The sequence below is a fragment of the Rhynchophorus ferrugineus genome, unplaced genomic scaffold (genome assembly GCF_030347505.1).
Source record: "Rhynchophorus ferrugineus isolate W39M unplaced genomic scaffold, kcgeb_rfMv2 rfM3, whole genome shotgun sequence".
Taxonomy (NCBI): domain Eukaryota; kingdom Metazoa; phylum Arthropoda; class Insecta; order Coleoptera; family Curculionidae; genus Rhynchophorus; species Rhynchophorus ferrugineus.
Window position 1 is genome coordinate 69,067,466 of NW_027472582.1, and position 14,237 is coordinate 69,081,702.

General features: G+C 31.8%; 1 protein-coding gene across 4 annotated transcripts in view; it reads left to right on the forward strand.

Moving 5' to 3' along the window:
* Positions 1-14,237, forward strand: part of Ten-a (Teneurin-a transmembrane protein) — a 1,091,387-nt gene that overhangs the window by 1,029,600 nt on the left and 47,550 nt on the right. For all 4 annotated transcript variants that reach the window (XM_076399553.1, XM_076399555.1, XM_076399556.1 and 1 more), the window contains 4 exons: positions 4,941-5,179; positions 5,267-5,449; positions 7,050-7,261; positions 7,867-8,008. In XM_076399553.1, the coding sequence (XP_076255668.1) occupies positions 4,941-5,179; positions 5,267-5,449; positions 7,050-7,261; positions 7,867-8,008 (776 nt within the window). The remainder of the gene's footprint in view (positions 1-4,940; positions 5,180-5,266; positions 5,450-7,049; positions 7,262-7,866; positions 8,009-14,237) is intronic.

Sequence of the window (14,237 nt, forward strand, 5' to 3'; positions counted from 1 at the left end):
ATTATAGCCAATAAATAGTAAACGCGAATATTAGTTAAATTGTTAGTATAACAATAACAATTGTATATATTTGCAGTTTTTGATATGTTGACGAAATAAAACGTTCAATAAAAGCTGCACTACCTCTTCGAACTAATTATCCTCAATTTCTATATATGTCTTAATATTTAAACATATCTAACTAGCAGTAGCTTTAACAAATTAAAGCTATTTCGTCTTATATAAAATACGCCAATATAATCTATATAAGATACTCCATAATATACTATATATTTTAAAGCTGATCATATTTTCATAGAATATGCTCTTTTTTAACAAACATTCTACTTTCTTCATATTTTGCATATTTGCATCAATTTTTCAACTGTGAATTGTTGTCTCATTTTATTCAGAATCTTCAGAATTATTTCTTTCAAACCTTGACTAACATGGAAACTATGATGTCATTTTATTCAATAAAATTATAGAAATGCGAATCATATCTCCCTACATTATGACTTAAAATGTATAAATATTTCTTGTTCCAATAAATATTAAATTGCGTATATTAAATAAATTGTGATACGATAACAACAACAATTAACCGTAACAATATATATTTGTAGATTTTTGTATGCTGAAGCAATAAAATAATAAAATTGATAAATTGTAAGAAATGCGAATCATATCTCCCTAAATTATGACTTAAAATTTAACAATATTTAATTATAGCCAATAAATAGTAAACGCGAATATTAGTTAAATTGTTATACGACAACAATAACAATTATATATATTTGCAGTTTTTGATATGTTGTTGAAATAAAACGTTCAATAAAAGCTGCACTACCTCTTCGAACTAATTATCCTCAATTTCTATATATGTCTTAATATTTAAACATATCTAACTAGCACTAGTCTTAACATATTAAGGCTATTTCGTCTTATATAAAATACGCCAATATACTCTATATAAGACACTCCATAATCTACGATATATTTTAAAGCTGATCATATTTTTATAGAATATGCTCTTTTTTAATAAACATTCTACTTTCTTCATATTTTGCATATTTGCATCCATTTTCAACTGTGAATTGTTGTCTCATTTTATTCAGAATCTTCAGAATTATTTCTTTCAAACCTTGACTAACATGGAAACTATGATGTCATTTTATTCAATAAGGTGGAAAGCTACTCAATTTTATAGCCTGTTTTAAATAAATTAAATATTTTGACAATAAATTAGAGGGATTGGCACAACATTCAACATTGTAATATTCCTATTGGAATAAGCAAAGACAATAAATTAGTCAGTAATTTGAAACCAAAAAATTAAAATAAAACTTTTAAGTAGAGGACTGCTATAGTACAAAAGTTAAAGAATGTTTTTTGGAAAATTACGATTATTCGAAAAACAGAGAAAACTTTTAAACATTTCTAAAAACAGTAAAGACTCAAATATTGTTTTAGTTCTTGTTTACATATTTTAAAGTCTCCTTTTTACCAACGAGGGTATATCTGGACGACACCTATTGTTTAGTTTGAGTTCCGAACCGCACTAAGCCTTCTGAGTGGCCAGTGACCAACATAAGAGACCATCTCAGAAGACATCCGGTCTTACCCAGCCTGGTTACTGGCGTGACTGGGACGGTTATTCGTTATCGGATTTTTCACTGTTGCCTATAAAGACATTTACAATTAAAATCAAAAACATAAAGTACATTGAAAAGTTCTCTTAAAATATCCTTAAAGATTAAGTTTTGAAAATGTGAAACAATCAATTTTTTCACATTTCTAGGCCATTCTATTTTCCAATTTCTCCTTACGCAAATATCTTACTGTATCTTGCTTATTCATCACAAAAATGAACAAAATATATTAAGAAGGTTTATAAGTGGCGGCATAATTTGAATATTAGGTAAAATAAACTAAAATACAACGTAGAAAAAGCCAAAACCATGTTGGAAGTTTTAATTGACTTTGTTTTAAAAGGATTTTAACATGGTGTCACGATTGAATCTGAAAGTTTCTGGAAAGCTCGTAAAGTTAACGCGTTTTTGCTTAATGCATTCGTAAAATACCAGGAGGTACCGGGATTATCTAGACCTATATATATATACATAGGAATATGCATAAGAGATATTTATGGCACACATAAAAACTAAAACCTATTTATTAAGAACCGACAGTTTTATGGTATCATAAAAATCCTATTTATAATAGATATCCTTGAAATTACACCCCGTATTACCATAAAAGCTGCATTTTATCCAGCGATATTTCAATTAATAAAGCACATTTGGGATTTTGCCAGTACCGATGTAAAACAGTGTACCTCTGTGAAGATAACGGAAATATAACTCAGATTTAGACGGAAATAAATTGCTCGATATTATGCGACCAGGTTTACTGGGGTATCTGAAAAGGATAAGGAATACTTAGTTATTTATGGTTTAATAATAAAACTACCAATACCTAAATTAAGTTAAATACTAGCAAAAAATTGCCGGCAAAACAATAAATAAAACTTAGATCCACTATTATTTTATTTAACAAAAAATAATCAACAACCTGTTAACTCAATTACAAATTATATCTAGGCACTATTAAGAACAAAGTACAAAATCTAAAAGTATTTTGGGCACCTAGTTCTATCCAAATCACAATAATCAGTACGTGGACCGAAATTGTATTCATAATAATTATATAAAATTAATACTTAATAATCATACTGTAATAATCTGACCTTTGTAATCAGTATGAATTATAATTTCCAGACAAGTTGTACACATACATTTAGGTCCTGGATTTTCTAAGCAATCTTCAAGCATTCTTTGAAAACACTATCTTCTTGCTCAGTAGACACCAAAACTCGATAGTGATTAAATGTTTCTTGTAAGACTTCCCTTTATTTTTGTCGTTTTCTGTTGTTTTATGTTTTTTATGCTCCTGTACCTTTATTTCTTGCTACTTGTCCATCCTTCAGAAGCGGAATGAGCTTCTTTTCTGCATCCATAATTCCTTGTTTATCTGAAATGATATTGGGCGACTGTACTGTAACCTGGAATATTGTCAAAATATTTTTCTAATAATCTCTATCAGTTGCTTCCTTTACTTGCCACTTTCATAGAATAATACAGAGGCAAGTCAACAGTGGACTCTGGAGATAAATTTCGCCTCCGCGACTTACTAATTGGTACTTAGATCCCCAATCGATAAATTTGATTGATTAGTTTAAATTTCTAATAGAGAGGCCTGAAAAGAAAATATTTTATTGCTAAAGTATTTAATTGATTCTTGAGAAGAATATAATACAAACGTAAGTAATACTTCGACGTCCTTATCATTGGGTAAGTAATGCCTGATATTTTATTAATCCGTTCATCAATTTATTTCTGCCTAATCTAGATAATAAAGAATTTCAAACTTGGTTGACCCATTTCTTGTAATTCAGCTGATTTATATCTTATTTCCGAACACCCGTGTTCACAAAACTTCTTAGATCAAGTAGGCGCTACAATGAAATAATATTGATTATAATTTAGCCACATGAACACAGAAATATTTGTAATTTAAACGAGACTAGCCTCTACGCTATAACAAGTGGAAAATAACTAGATAACAGAAATTTAGATGACCCAATCGAATATCTCCACGACTCTTAGCATGGCGATTGTAACAAACCAATAAAGCGACTCGAAAATGCAATCGCAGTACCATCTAGTTAGTGAATGTCGCGAAACAATTCTCCAAGATCCAGGTGATCGAGCTAAATCTCTAGTTATAGCTTTATAAACAAGCCTGTATTTTCTCTGTACCGTCATCACAAATTACATTATCATTGAAATATTTGCGAATACTGAAAAATCGAAATAAATCAGGCCGGTTAATAAAAACAAGGCTTGAAAAAATAAAGCGTGTTAATATTTATTTATACAATTAGTATATAAGTACATAATAAGAGAAAATGTCTATATTGTAGGCAATTAATTGGATAAAATATCAATTAACCAGTAACAAAAACAACTGATATATTTAAAAATACAATAATTTATATTAACAAAACAGCATGGCAGCTGTACCAAAATGTTCTTTACAGATTCAAATACTGTGAATGAGTGCCTAAAAAGCTACCTGGAATGATCCAAAGGGAGGCTAATCTATAGTTATAAATTAGTTTTTTTAGAAACTAGTAGGACAATAACCAATAAATAAACCATATGACTCTCGCCAATATATCGAATAACCTATATTATGACCTTAACAAATTTCACGTCTCCAGGTGAATCCGTTTCTTCGTCGTTGTCTTCTTCAAGAAGAGAGAGAAGATTTCCGCTACGCTGCTTAAAATATATAGATTCCATAATAAGTTAGCCTACTTATATATTAAATGCATTTCAGGTTCAGAGCTTAATATCCTCGTCCAGAGTTCCTAAACTTTGAGATAATTAATCATGATTCATATGAAGTTAAAATAATGTTATAATTGGAAAATCTACTCAAAAAGTGATGTCATTAATTACTACTTTTATATTGTCAGATATATCTATGTTAATCCTAAAAGGCTTAGGTAGCGAAATAATATTAATATGGTTTATTATATTTTTGAGTTACAAAAAAAACATTCAAGATAAACAAAACCTAACGCTATTTTAATAAAAGAATATGCATACGAATGTAAACATTTCTCTCTGGAATATCTAACTTATTTAATTTATTTTTACATATAGTATTAGTATAGTTTAAAATCTTCTCGGATATTTTAAATGTATTGGAACAAGTCCCTAGCTAGAGAGAATGCTAAATTGGCTAATAATACTTGATATTGATCTGAAATAAAATAATTATTGGAAAAAAAACCCGGGTTACATTTTCACTCACCTAAACTTCGCAATATAATACATGACTATAGATATTCCATAATAATTTAACTTACTTATGCATTGAATGCATTTCAGGTTCGGAGCTAAACATCCTCTACCAGAGTTCCCAAACTTTGGGATATTTAAGCACCATTCATATGAAATTGACGGGCGAGAAGATACCGAACACCTTGACGCACGTGCACGTCCGGGTGGAAATCGAGGGATGCCTCTACGTGAAGACGTACGAAGCCGATCCGAACATCTACCACACGTTCGCATGGAACAAGAGGAACATCTACAAGCAAAAAGTGTACGGCATCGCAATGGCCAAAGTGAGTAGTAATCGGAGGTGACCGTGATCTTTTTTCGACGATCGATCGGGGCCGAACGCAATAAACAATCGACGGTCGCATTTACAGGTTTCCATCGGCTATCAGCATGATACTTGTTCCGATTTGGTGTGGGTCACACAGACATCGGAAATTAAAGGTTTCGACGTCGATATTTCCGATATCGGCGGATGGGGATTAGATATCCATCACCATTACAACTTCCACGAGGGCATTTTGCAAAAAGGAGATGGGTCAACGTTACATTTCAAGGTAAATACATTTATTTGAATCGGTAGGGTTTGCTTAGTTTAGTTTCCTGCTAATTAGTGTAGCATAAATCAGAAAGGAGGTTTGAACAAAGCTAGCGTACAAGATCTGAAAAGTTTCAGGTAATATTAATTTTAAAAAATTCAAACGATTATTATTTTTCGTCACCATGTTTTATCTGCCAGTAGTTTTGCCATTTTATAAAAATAATATTATATAATAGATTGGGAAGAAGGTAATTTTTTTTACGTCAATTGAGACACTAACCATTGGACTTTTGCCAATTTTCTGTCATAACTACAGTGACTGGACAAATTATCAGGGACAATATTGATATTGGTTGATTCTTTAATTTTCTAGTTTAATTGGATTTCTGTAACAAATGATTAGTTGAAAGTCTCTTATAAATACGTTATTTTTATCTTATTGGGATCATAAAAAGTACAAAGAAAGTATACAAAACAGTTTTATAATCTTCGTATTAGTAATTTTAACATTATTGAAGGATATTATTCTCAAACAAGCGTTTCTTATTTAATAAAAAATAAAAGGTCACTGAAAGTTATCGTTTGCTGATAGAAACTTTCGGTGAACATATTGTAACCTCAAAAACATGTGAGGCAATACCATTCTGGTGCACCAAATAGTTTGAAGATGTGAAATTGCAACAGCTATTTGATGAAGACTCCACCTAAATCAAAAAATAATTGGCAGAACATCAACTGAGTGACCGGCAAATAGAAAATCGAAAAATTGTCTGCGAATAACTGCTTCAAAAGTATGATTGGAAGTTACTTCTGTATCGAATAATAACGAGTGATAAAAATGTGATTTAGTTTAACGACCCTAAGCTCAAAAAAGCATACTTATCACCTGGCAACGCTGGCTGATCGACTCCAAGACCAGATCGTTTTGGTCGCTCTGTGTTTGGTGGAACCAGAGTAGCGTGATGTATTACAAACTATTAAAACCTGGTGAAACACTTAGTAGTAGTCTCTATCGACAACAAACAATCAATTTGAACCCTGAATTTGTCGAAAAACTTGGCCTAAACGTCCAGAATAAACCCGAAGACACGGTAAAGTGATTTTACAGCATGATAACTCTCATAAAGCCGTCTCATAAAGCAAAACTGGCAAAGGAAGCGTTAACAGTACTTGGATGGGACCCTCCATACTCTTCATACCTTACCCCGTTCGACTATCAACTTTTAGCATTAATGGGACACGCGCTTGCAGAACAGCACCAATTTTGCTCTAAGGGCACTTTTTTTGGGAAGGCATTCATAATTTGCCTGAAAGATAGTCAAGTTGTATCCGCATTAAATGACCACTACTTTGAATAAATACATTTTTCCATTGTCTTGAAGATTATGTAATTTTTTGCGGACAAAGCCAGTAAAGACTTTGAAATATTTAATTATCTAATTGAGCAGTTTGAAGATTGTATTGTCGAGCCTAATTTATATCAGTACCTTTTTAACTTTTGATGTATTACAAATAATCGTTAATGCTTATTAAAAAAATTAATATATGTTGAATGAGTTTTAGGTAGTATTTAGCGATAAAAATACATATTTCTGATCACTGGGCTTTATTTATAGAAATACCCCCGCATGGTGAAGGTGGTCATGGGTACTGGACTGCAACGTAGCATCGACTGCCCCGCACAATGCGACGGACCGGCAAAGGACGCCCGCCTCTTGACGCCGGGGTCATTAGCCAGCGGACCCGACGGCAGCGTCTACGTGGGGGACTTCAACCTGGTCAGGAGAATCACTCCCGAAGGAAAAGTCTACACGGTGCTGCAGCTAAGGTAGGGAACCGGGGTTAATTCTATTTTCTAATGAACGCGGAGACCTAACGTGGCTCCCCCTGGGGGGCGCCTTAAACTCGTTTTGATAGTCAATTTAAATTCCGTTACCGTTCAGAGTCATTTGCGTTAGAAAAAAAAAGCTACTCTGCACGCTAATTATAAAATGCAAATGTGTGCCGGACAAGCATCCCTTGCAAATTTTATGTTAAATTGTTTCTAAGCCTTTTTCTACCACTGGAGATTTTTTTACTAAATAATTTAATTAAATAGAATATAAAACCTGACAATTTAATATTATATTTCACTAGCACAGAGCTGTTTATTCAATATAGAGTTGTTAATAGTTTCTCTCTTTGTGTAAATTAATACACAAAGACGACTTTCTTTATTTAAAAAGATAATATCAAAATATATACAATTAAAGTCATTAAATCAATGCTGAAAATAATTATAAATTGGATGGAAATGGTATCTTGCCTTGGATAATACTAATTCCATCATTGGTGTAAACTGATCACTATACACACGACATATAAGAATTCTAATGTTCTGAAGTCGTTTTTATACGCAGATATAAATATAAACCTTATGTGTTTACCTTACAGGGCAACACAAGTAGCCTATCAGTATTATCTGACAATATCACCAGCCGATGGTCATCTTTATGTATCGGATCCAGAGAAGCATCAAATATTGAAAGTATTATCCTTGGAGCCGGTACAAGATCCCAGTATCAACAGTGAAGCTGTAAGTAGATATTATTACTAAATTATTTATAAATTTTAAAATGTGTATACCAATTTTTGAATATATTAGTGAGTCCATTCACTTAAATGGTAAGATAAATAGTGTTTAGTGATCTAAATATCTTGCCACTTTAAAGAAACTCTTAGAAATTATGTTCATGTGATTAAGATTAGAGAAAGATTATTACTGTTTACTATTTTAAGCAACAATCAATAATTAACGACAAAATTTTCATTGATATTCCGAAAGAATAGCCTAAATCAATAGATATTAATCGATTAAAGGATTGACAGTGTTCCTTTGGGATAACCTACCTAAACTGTTATATTGTACATTTCAATTTATTAGATTGGTTTGAAAAATATTTTATAGTATTTTCATCAGCCTATGATTCTTGGAAGTATGTTATATATTACCTTGATGATAACCAACTATACCAATATAAGGAGGTCTGAAGGTATCTAATCCACAATCTTCATGTCTTGTTGTATTTTATAAATATTGTAATATGTTTTGCAAAAATATTACTAGGTACATTAGAATCTTCTTTAGTTATACATTTATAACTTTATTTTGTAAAGTTTTATTGATATTAAGTTACAAATAATATGCAATAGGACCAAGTTTAATATTTTAATATTTTTGATCCTCTTGAATTATTCACTCAACAATATCACCTGACACAGAGGATACTAAACTTCCTATCAACACTTCCTATCATTCTAACTGTAATGGTTACAACTTATAACAGTTTTAGTAAGATTTGAATTCACCATAATCTAAAATAAAGTCTCATAATATTAAGTGAAAAGTTTTTCCAAAAGCGTTTACGAATTATTTAGAAAATTAATCCATTATCCTGTATTTTATCGATTTGTATTTTTATCGACGATTCAGAGTAATATTTCGATTTTTTCAAGTTAAATAAAAAGGATTTCTTACGAAATACGAAGAAGAATTGGTGAAAGCAAAAAAAGTACGTTGACGAATATAGTCGAATTTCTAAAAAATGGATTTTAAAATTCAATTAGAAGTTAATGGTATTTTATACCCTAGTATGTTTAAGTTGAAAGCAACCAATAACTAGATATTCTAGAAAGCCTTAGGAGACACCAAAAAAATTAAAATATATATCGACAAACCTCAAGCTCCAACAAAATTTGTTACGGAATACCAGTGACCGTTTCCTTGCCACTAGCACTGTAAGTAAATAATCAATTAAAATTAATCTTTATTGTAGCTCAAATCCACGAAAATTCTTGTTGTTATATACTCTTAAAGCATCACACGCTAGTTGCCTTTAATAAATAAAAGGAGCCTGTCGTCATTGTCAATATGCTGAGTCAGCGTGGCGATTTTTAAATGTATACCCGGAAAAAATTAATCAAGCAGCATGACGTCGATTAAAAATTCCCTACAATTAATGTTTTATACGCTGGCTATGGCCGTGACAATTTCACAACTAATTTAACAACTGAAAAACATTGCTTATCAAGATCTAAAAAACAGACCCAGCGGAGACCACGGTCATTATATGAATGATAAGGAGTTTTGCTACAATCAATCCTATATTTAATTTAAAATTATAATTAACATTAATGCAAGAACGACAAATTGAATAAAATATTGATCTGAAGGTATTTCATGTTAATATTAGCGGACGGTCAAACCTTTGAGACAATTCTTTATTGCATTACCTTTATTTATTAGAAATAATTGGATTACTAAACTTAATCTCCTAGTTCCTCATTAATAAATTCCCAACTCTTAAATATTCCTCAGAAACATGAAAATATTAAAATGTTCATATATTTTTCATAAGTTCTATCTTAGAGAAACAAATGCATCATACTACTAGCCGGAAATAGATGATGGTGCCAACAATTCAGAAAATTTCAATTGGAGCCATGAAAATCGTTTGTTAGTATTGTAGAGCATTAAAATACAGCGGTGAATCTACAGAGTTATCTTGCGCTGATGAAAAAGTAAAATTATCACAGTTGATCACACCACCAGATTCTTAGCCGACATTCAAAAATATAATAGTTGTTTCCAAATGACGTCATTTAACACAACCCATATTTTACAAAACAGTTTCATATCCACTTTCAAAGTATTACTCCATGAAATTTAATTAATATTCAAATTTGTATCAGAAATAAGTTAACATAATCTTAACCAGATACAGATATAGATAAATGCATCCTAAACTAACGATTTTAATTAGAAATAATTTATTATTAACTATTACAAATATATTTGTTGTGTATTGTAAGTCCTGCTGTAGCAAAATTTTCTTTTCATTAACAATTTCAGTTTGCAAACTTTTGCAGAGCTATGGCAAAGCCAACAAAACAAATTTTCCCCAACAAAACATGTGGAGCATTGTAAAAATGAAAGTTATATTAAAAAACTTTTCCGCAAGATTCCAGAAGAAAGAAATTAGCTTCTTAAATATAGAAAACCCATTAATGAAAAACCATTAAAAAATATGGTTTTTTAAAGATAAACTGAATTAATTTTTCATAAAACAGAACGCACGTTATTATAAAAATTATCGTTTGTATTAAATCCTATTTTGATATGGTAATTTATTTTTTTGCAGTTCCATCGGTTTCATTAAAATTCTGTCTGTTTTATCCCAAATAAAATAACACTGGACCGAAATGTAATTTGTTGAATTTAAATGAGATTTCTTTTTTTTTCTGCGCTTTCTATTAAAACCAGATAAACATAGCTCGGTGTTTATTTTTAATTTTAGTTTTATAAATTGCAAACAACACTACCAAAATACAGTTATCTGTATTTATTTACACAGGTACGCTTTATTCTGCGTACAGTTTAATTCTTATGGAATAATATAACTGCTCATTGTTATCTTTTAAATACTATTTTTTTTAAATATATCTCTAAGAAAATCTCTAGGTATAAAATATGAATATATATATATAAATGTAAATATACTAAAATTTAAATTATTTATATAACGTATACAAATAAAAAATAATTAAATCGTTCTAATCTGATGGACTCTGAAGTGGCTAATCTAGTTCCCTAGATATTACTGTCCCTAATTGGTTCCATTAACTTTCTCTCGAAGACATTAAGCATGTTTTTTGTTCTTTCTGTCATGGTACACGCTCCCCTTCCATAACTTGCGATGAGTCTTTGTAGACTCTCAGCTTATTATCACCGAGTAAGTTTTTATATTATAGTATGTGGAACATTGCGAAATAGGCTTCATTGCCTAAGTTTATTCTTCTGCAAATTTCTCAATCTTGCCGTTGAGTTCAGTTCCACTCCCAGGTAAACAAAGTGATCCATCGACTCAATATTATGTTCTACTATGATTCGTGTATCTTCATTATCTATTTTCTAGACTTCACTGCCTCTTACTTATGAGATCGTTGAAAAAAAAACATAAGCACACATTCGAATAAATAGAAATAAATCAAATACATTGTCATTGTTACTTTCCAAATATTAAAATACATCGAATAGTAACGAGTGATAAAAGTGTGATTTATTTTAAAAAGTTTAAGCTCAAAAAACATGATTATCACCTGGCAAAGCTGGCCGATCGAGTCCAAGACCACTGGTCAATTTAAATTGAACTGATCCATAGAGCACCGAGGTCCAAACAGGTATCTCGTATATAAAAAAACAAACAAACAAGCACTTGACTGAAAAAGTAATTACTACTTTCAATTGACTACTTTTTTTACAGTCGACTGGATCGACTGTCTTCAGTCAATGGTTTCTAATGCAATAATTGTACCCAGTCTAACCAACAGTTTAGTTTAGTTTCTATTGATTTTGGTAACGTCAACCTCTTTAATTGTTTAGTGATTAGACCTGGAGCTTAACGTGGGCTCCGAACCACAGTCTTCGGAATTAAGCCTACCGACTGGCTAATGACTTTAGAGAACTTTAGAAATCATTCTAGAAGATATCCGGTCTTACCCGGCCTGGTTACTGCGGAGCGTGACTGGGATCATTTTCCTTGTCGGATTTTACACTCTTGCCTAGAACAATCACAAGTATAGACTTTACGAACATGCCAGAGCAGGATTCGAACAGTAGGAAGACCGTCCTGTCGCATTTATCGCTGCGCCACCAAGCCGGTAGTGTAACATACAGTCAATATGTTAAGAAAAAATAAGTTTGCGAAATATAATTGTAATTTAAGCACAACAAATATCGATCTAACGATACGGTAGCAGATCATTTTCCATGATATTATTATGATACACCATTGCGGGGGATTTTCCAATCCACTAGCGGCATTATTATGCACAATATTCGGCTCGCCCGTATAATACGATTAAACGTGTCTCACGTTTCGAAATAATACATTTCCGATTCGGTTTTATTCAAATTATTTTAATAAAAACTTTCCGCATCGAGCGGGGGTACATATTTAGTGGGGAAAATGTAAAACAAAAATGACGAAACAGGCCGGAAAGTTTCTCGGGGAAACGTTTCGGCGAACCGAACCGAACATGGCGACACACGACAGTTAGTATAAATTTAAGTATTGTCGAAAATTTACTTGTTTACCGAGCCTTAAAATATTCGGTCCGCGGCAAATTGAGACAGGTGGGGATGCTCGCATTTAAATTGTTAATCGGAAAATTCCCCAAAGCCGTTACCCGTTTCTTAACACCCTCTTTGATGCAGTGATTTATAGTTGTATCTGTTTATCCCGCGATTCAATCTCGGTTGAGGTGAACGAGCTTGTTATTAGGGCTCAGAACGATTTACAAATTTAAGCTCAACGATGTCAACTTTTTATATAAATCGCACTTGTATGTAGTCTATTCAAAGTTATTTGGTACATACGTCACCTGAATTTGTGACGTCAAAACGTCGTAATGTTGCCGTATCAACTCAGAGTTTTAGTTCAGATCGGCTTTGACAGACAACAAAATTCTAGTCTAAATAAAATATTTAAACAAAAATATTATCAAATATATTTAGTTTATTAACATTATACTACACGTAATGCATATATTATCGAAGGACTTAAAACTGCAATTAAGAACACAGGTATTATAGTTTATAGGTTAGAGTTTATTATATTTACATTGAACTATTTTCCACACCTCACATGAGGTAGAGTTCTAGTCGCGTTTTTTATGTAGTGGTATCCTCCTGGAACACTTTTAGAGACTTATAGTGACGCTTTTGCGTGATGATATTCCAATTAGAGAGTTTGATTTCAAATTTAAATATGGTGATTTTGGTGTTAATAACAAAGTATGGCCTGAAGAGTCAACAAAGTTCGAAGGTAATGAATTGCAAGACTTCAAACTCAACTAAAGTTCTCAAAGAACTATCAGATATTTTATCAGTGGATGAATCAAATTTCCAGGCCTTTAGATGCAATGGACTGACTTCCACATCATAATATCCTTTCGAACCGTTTCAACACCACAGGTTCATTGTTTGGTTGTACCTTGCGTACTGACTAGACACCTGATCTCCTTCTAAATACCACTACACTGATCGGTGTTGACTCACTGATTCAAAATTCACGAGTCTTGAACTAAATCGATGATTGGAGAGCTGCCAGACTAACATTAGGAAAATATTTCGATTAATATATCAGGCCAATCAATTGATTTTAAATAATTTACAATAGATGGCTACTATGATTACTGTGAATTTTAAATCGTATCGGGTTCATTTATAGCTAACTTCATGTGGAAACCTAACTTGACAGGCTTCACTTTTCACAATGTTATTTCGACGAAACAACGTGAAAAACAATGTGAAAAAAACAACGTTTAGTGCGTTGAAAATTCCTGAAGTATTGATTTCCTCAAATAGAATTTAGGTAAGTTTTCTTTTCTAATTTGAAGTAAAGACAGATCGATTTGCACATTACAATACTCTGGCTTCGATATTTTAAGAATGCTGATTTTAATACTGAAGACTAAGAGGATTCCCAAGAGTTGAAACCATTTAACATGAGAGTTTGAAGTCATTACTCGATAAAATCATTAATAGCTATCTACTACACTTGAGGACGTTGAACTCAACACTGCGTAAAAAATGGCCGGAATATGAGCAAAGGCACAACATTGTTATTTTGAAGCATGACGATACTGGACCAAATGCTCTAAAGTTTGTGGAAATGTACCTGGAAATATGAATACCATAATTCATACCAGAATGGAAAATGCTATCCCGCCAACCGTATCATCCAGCCTTGCTCCTGACTACT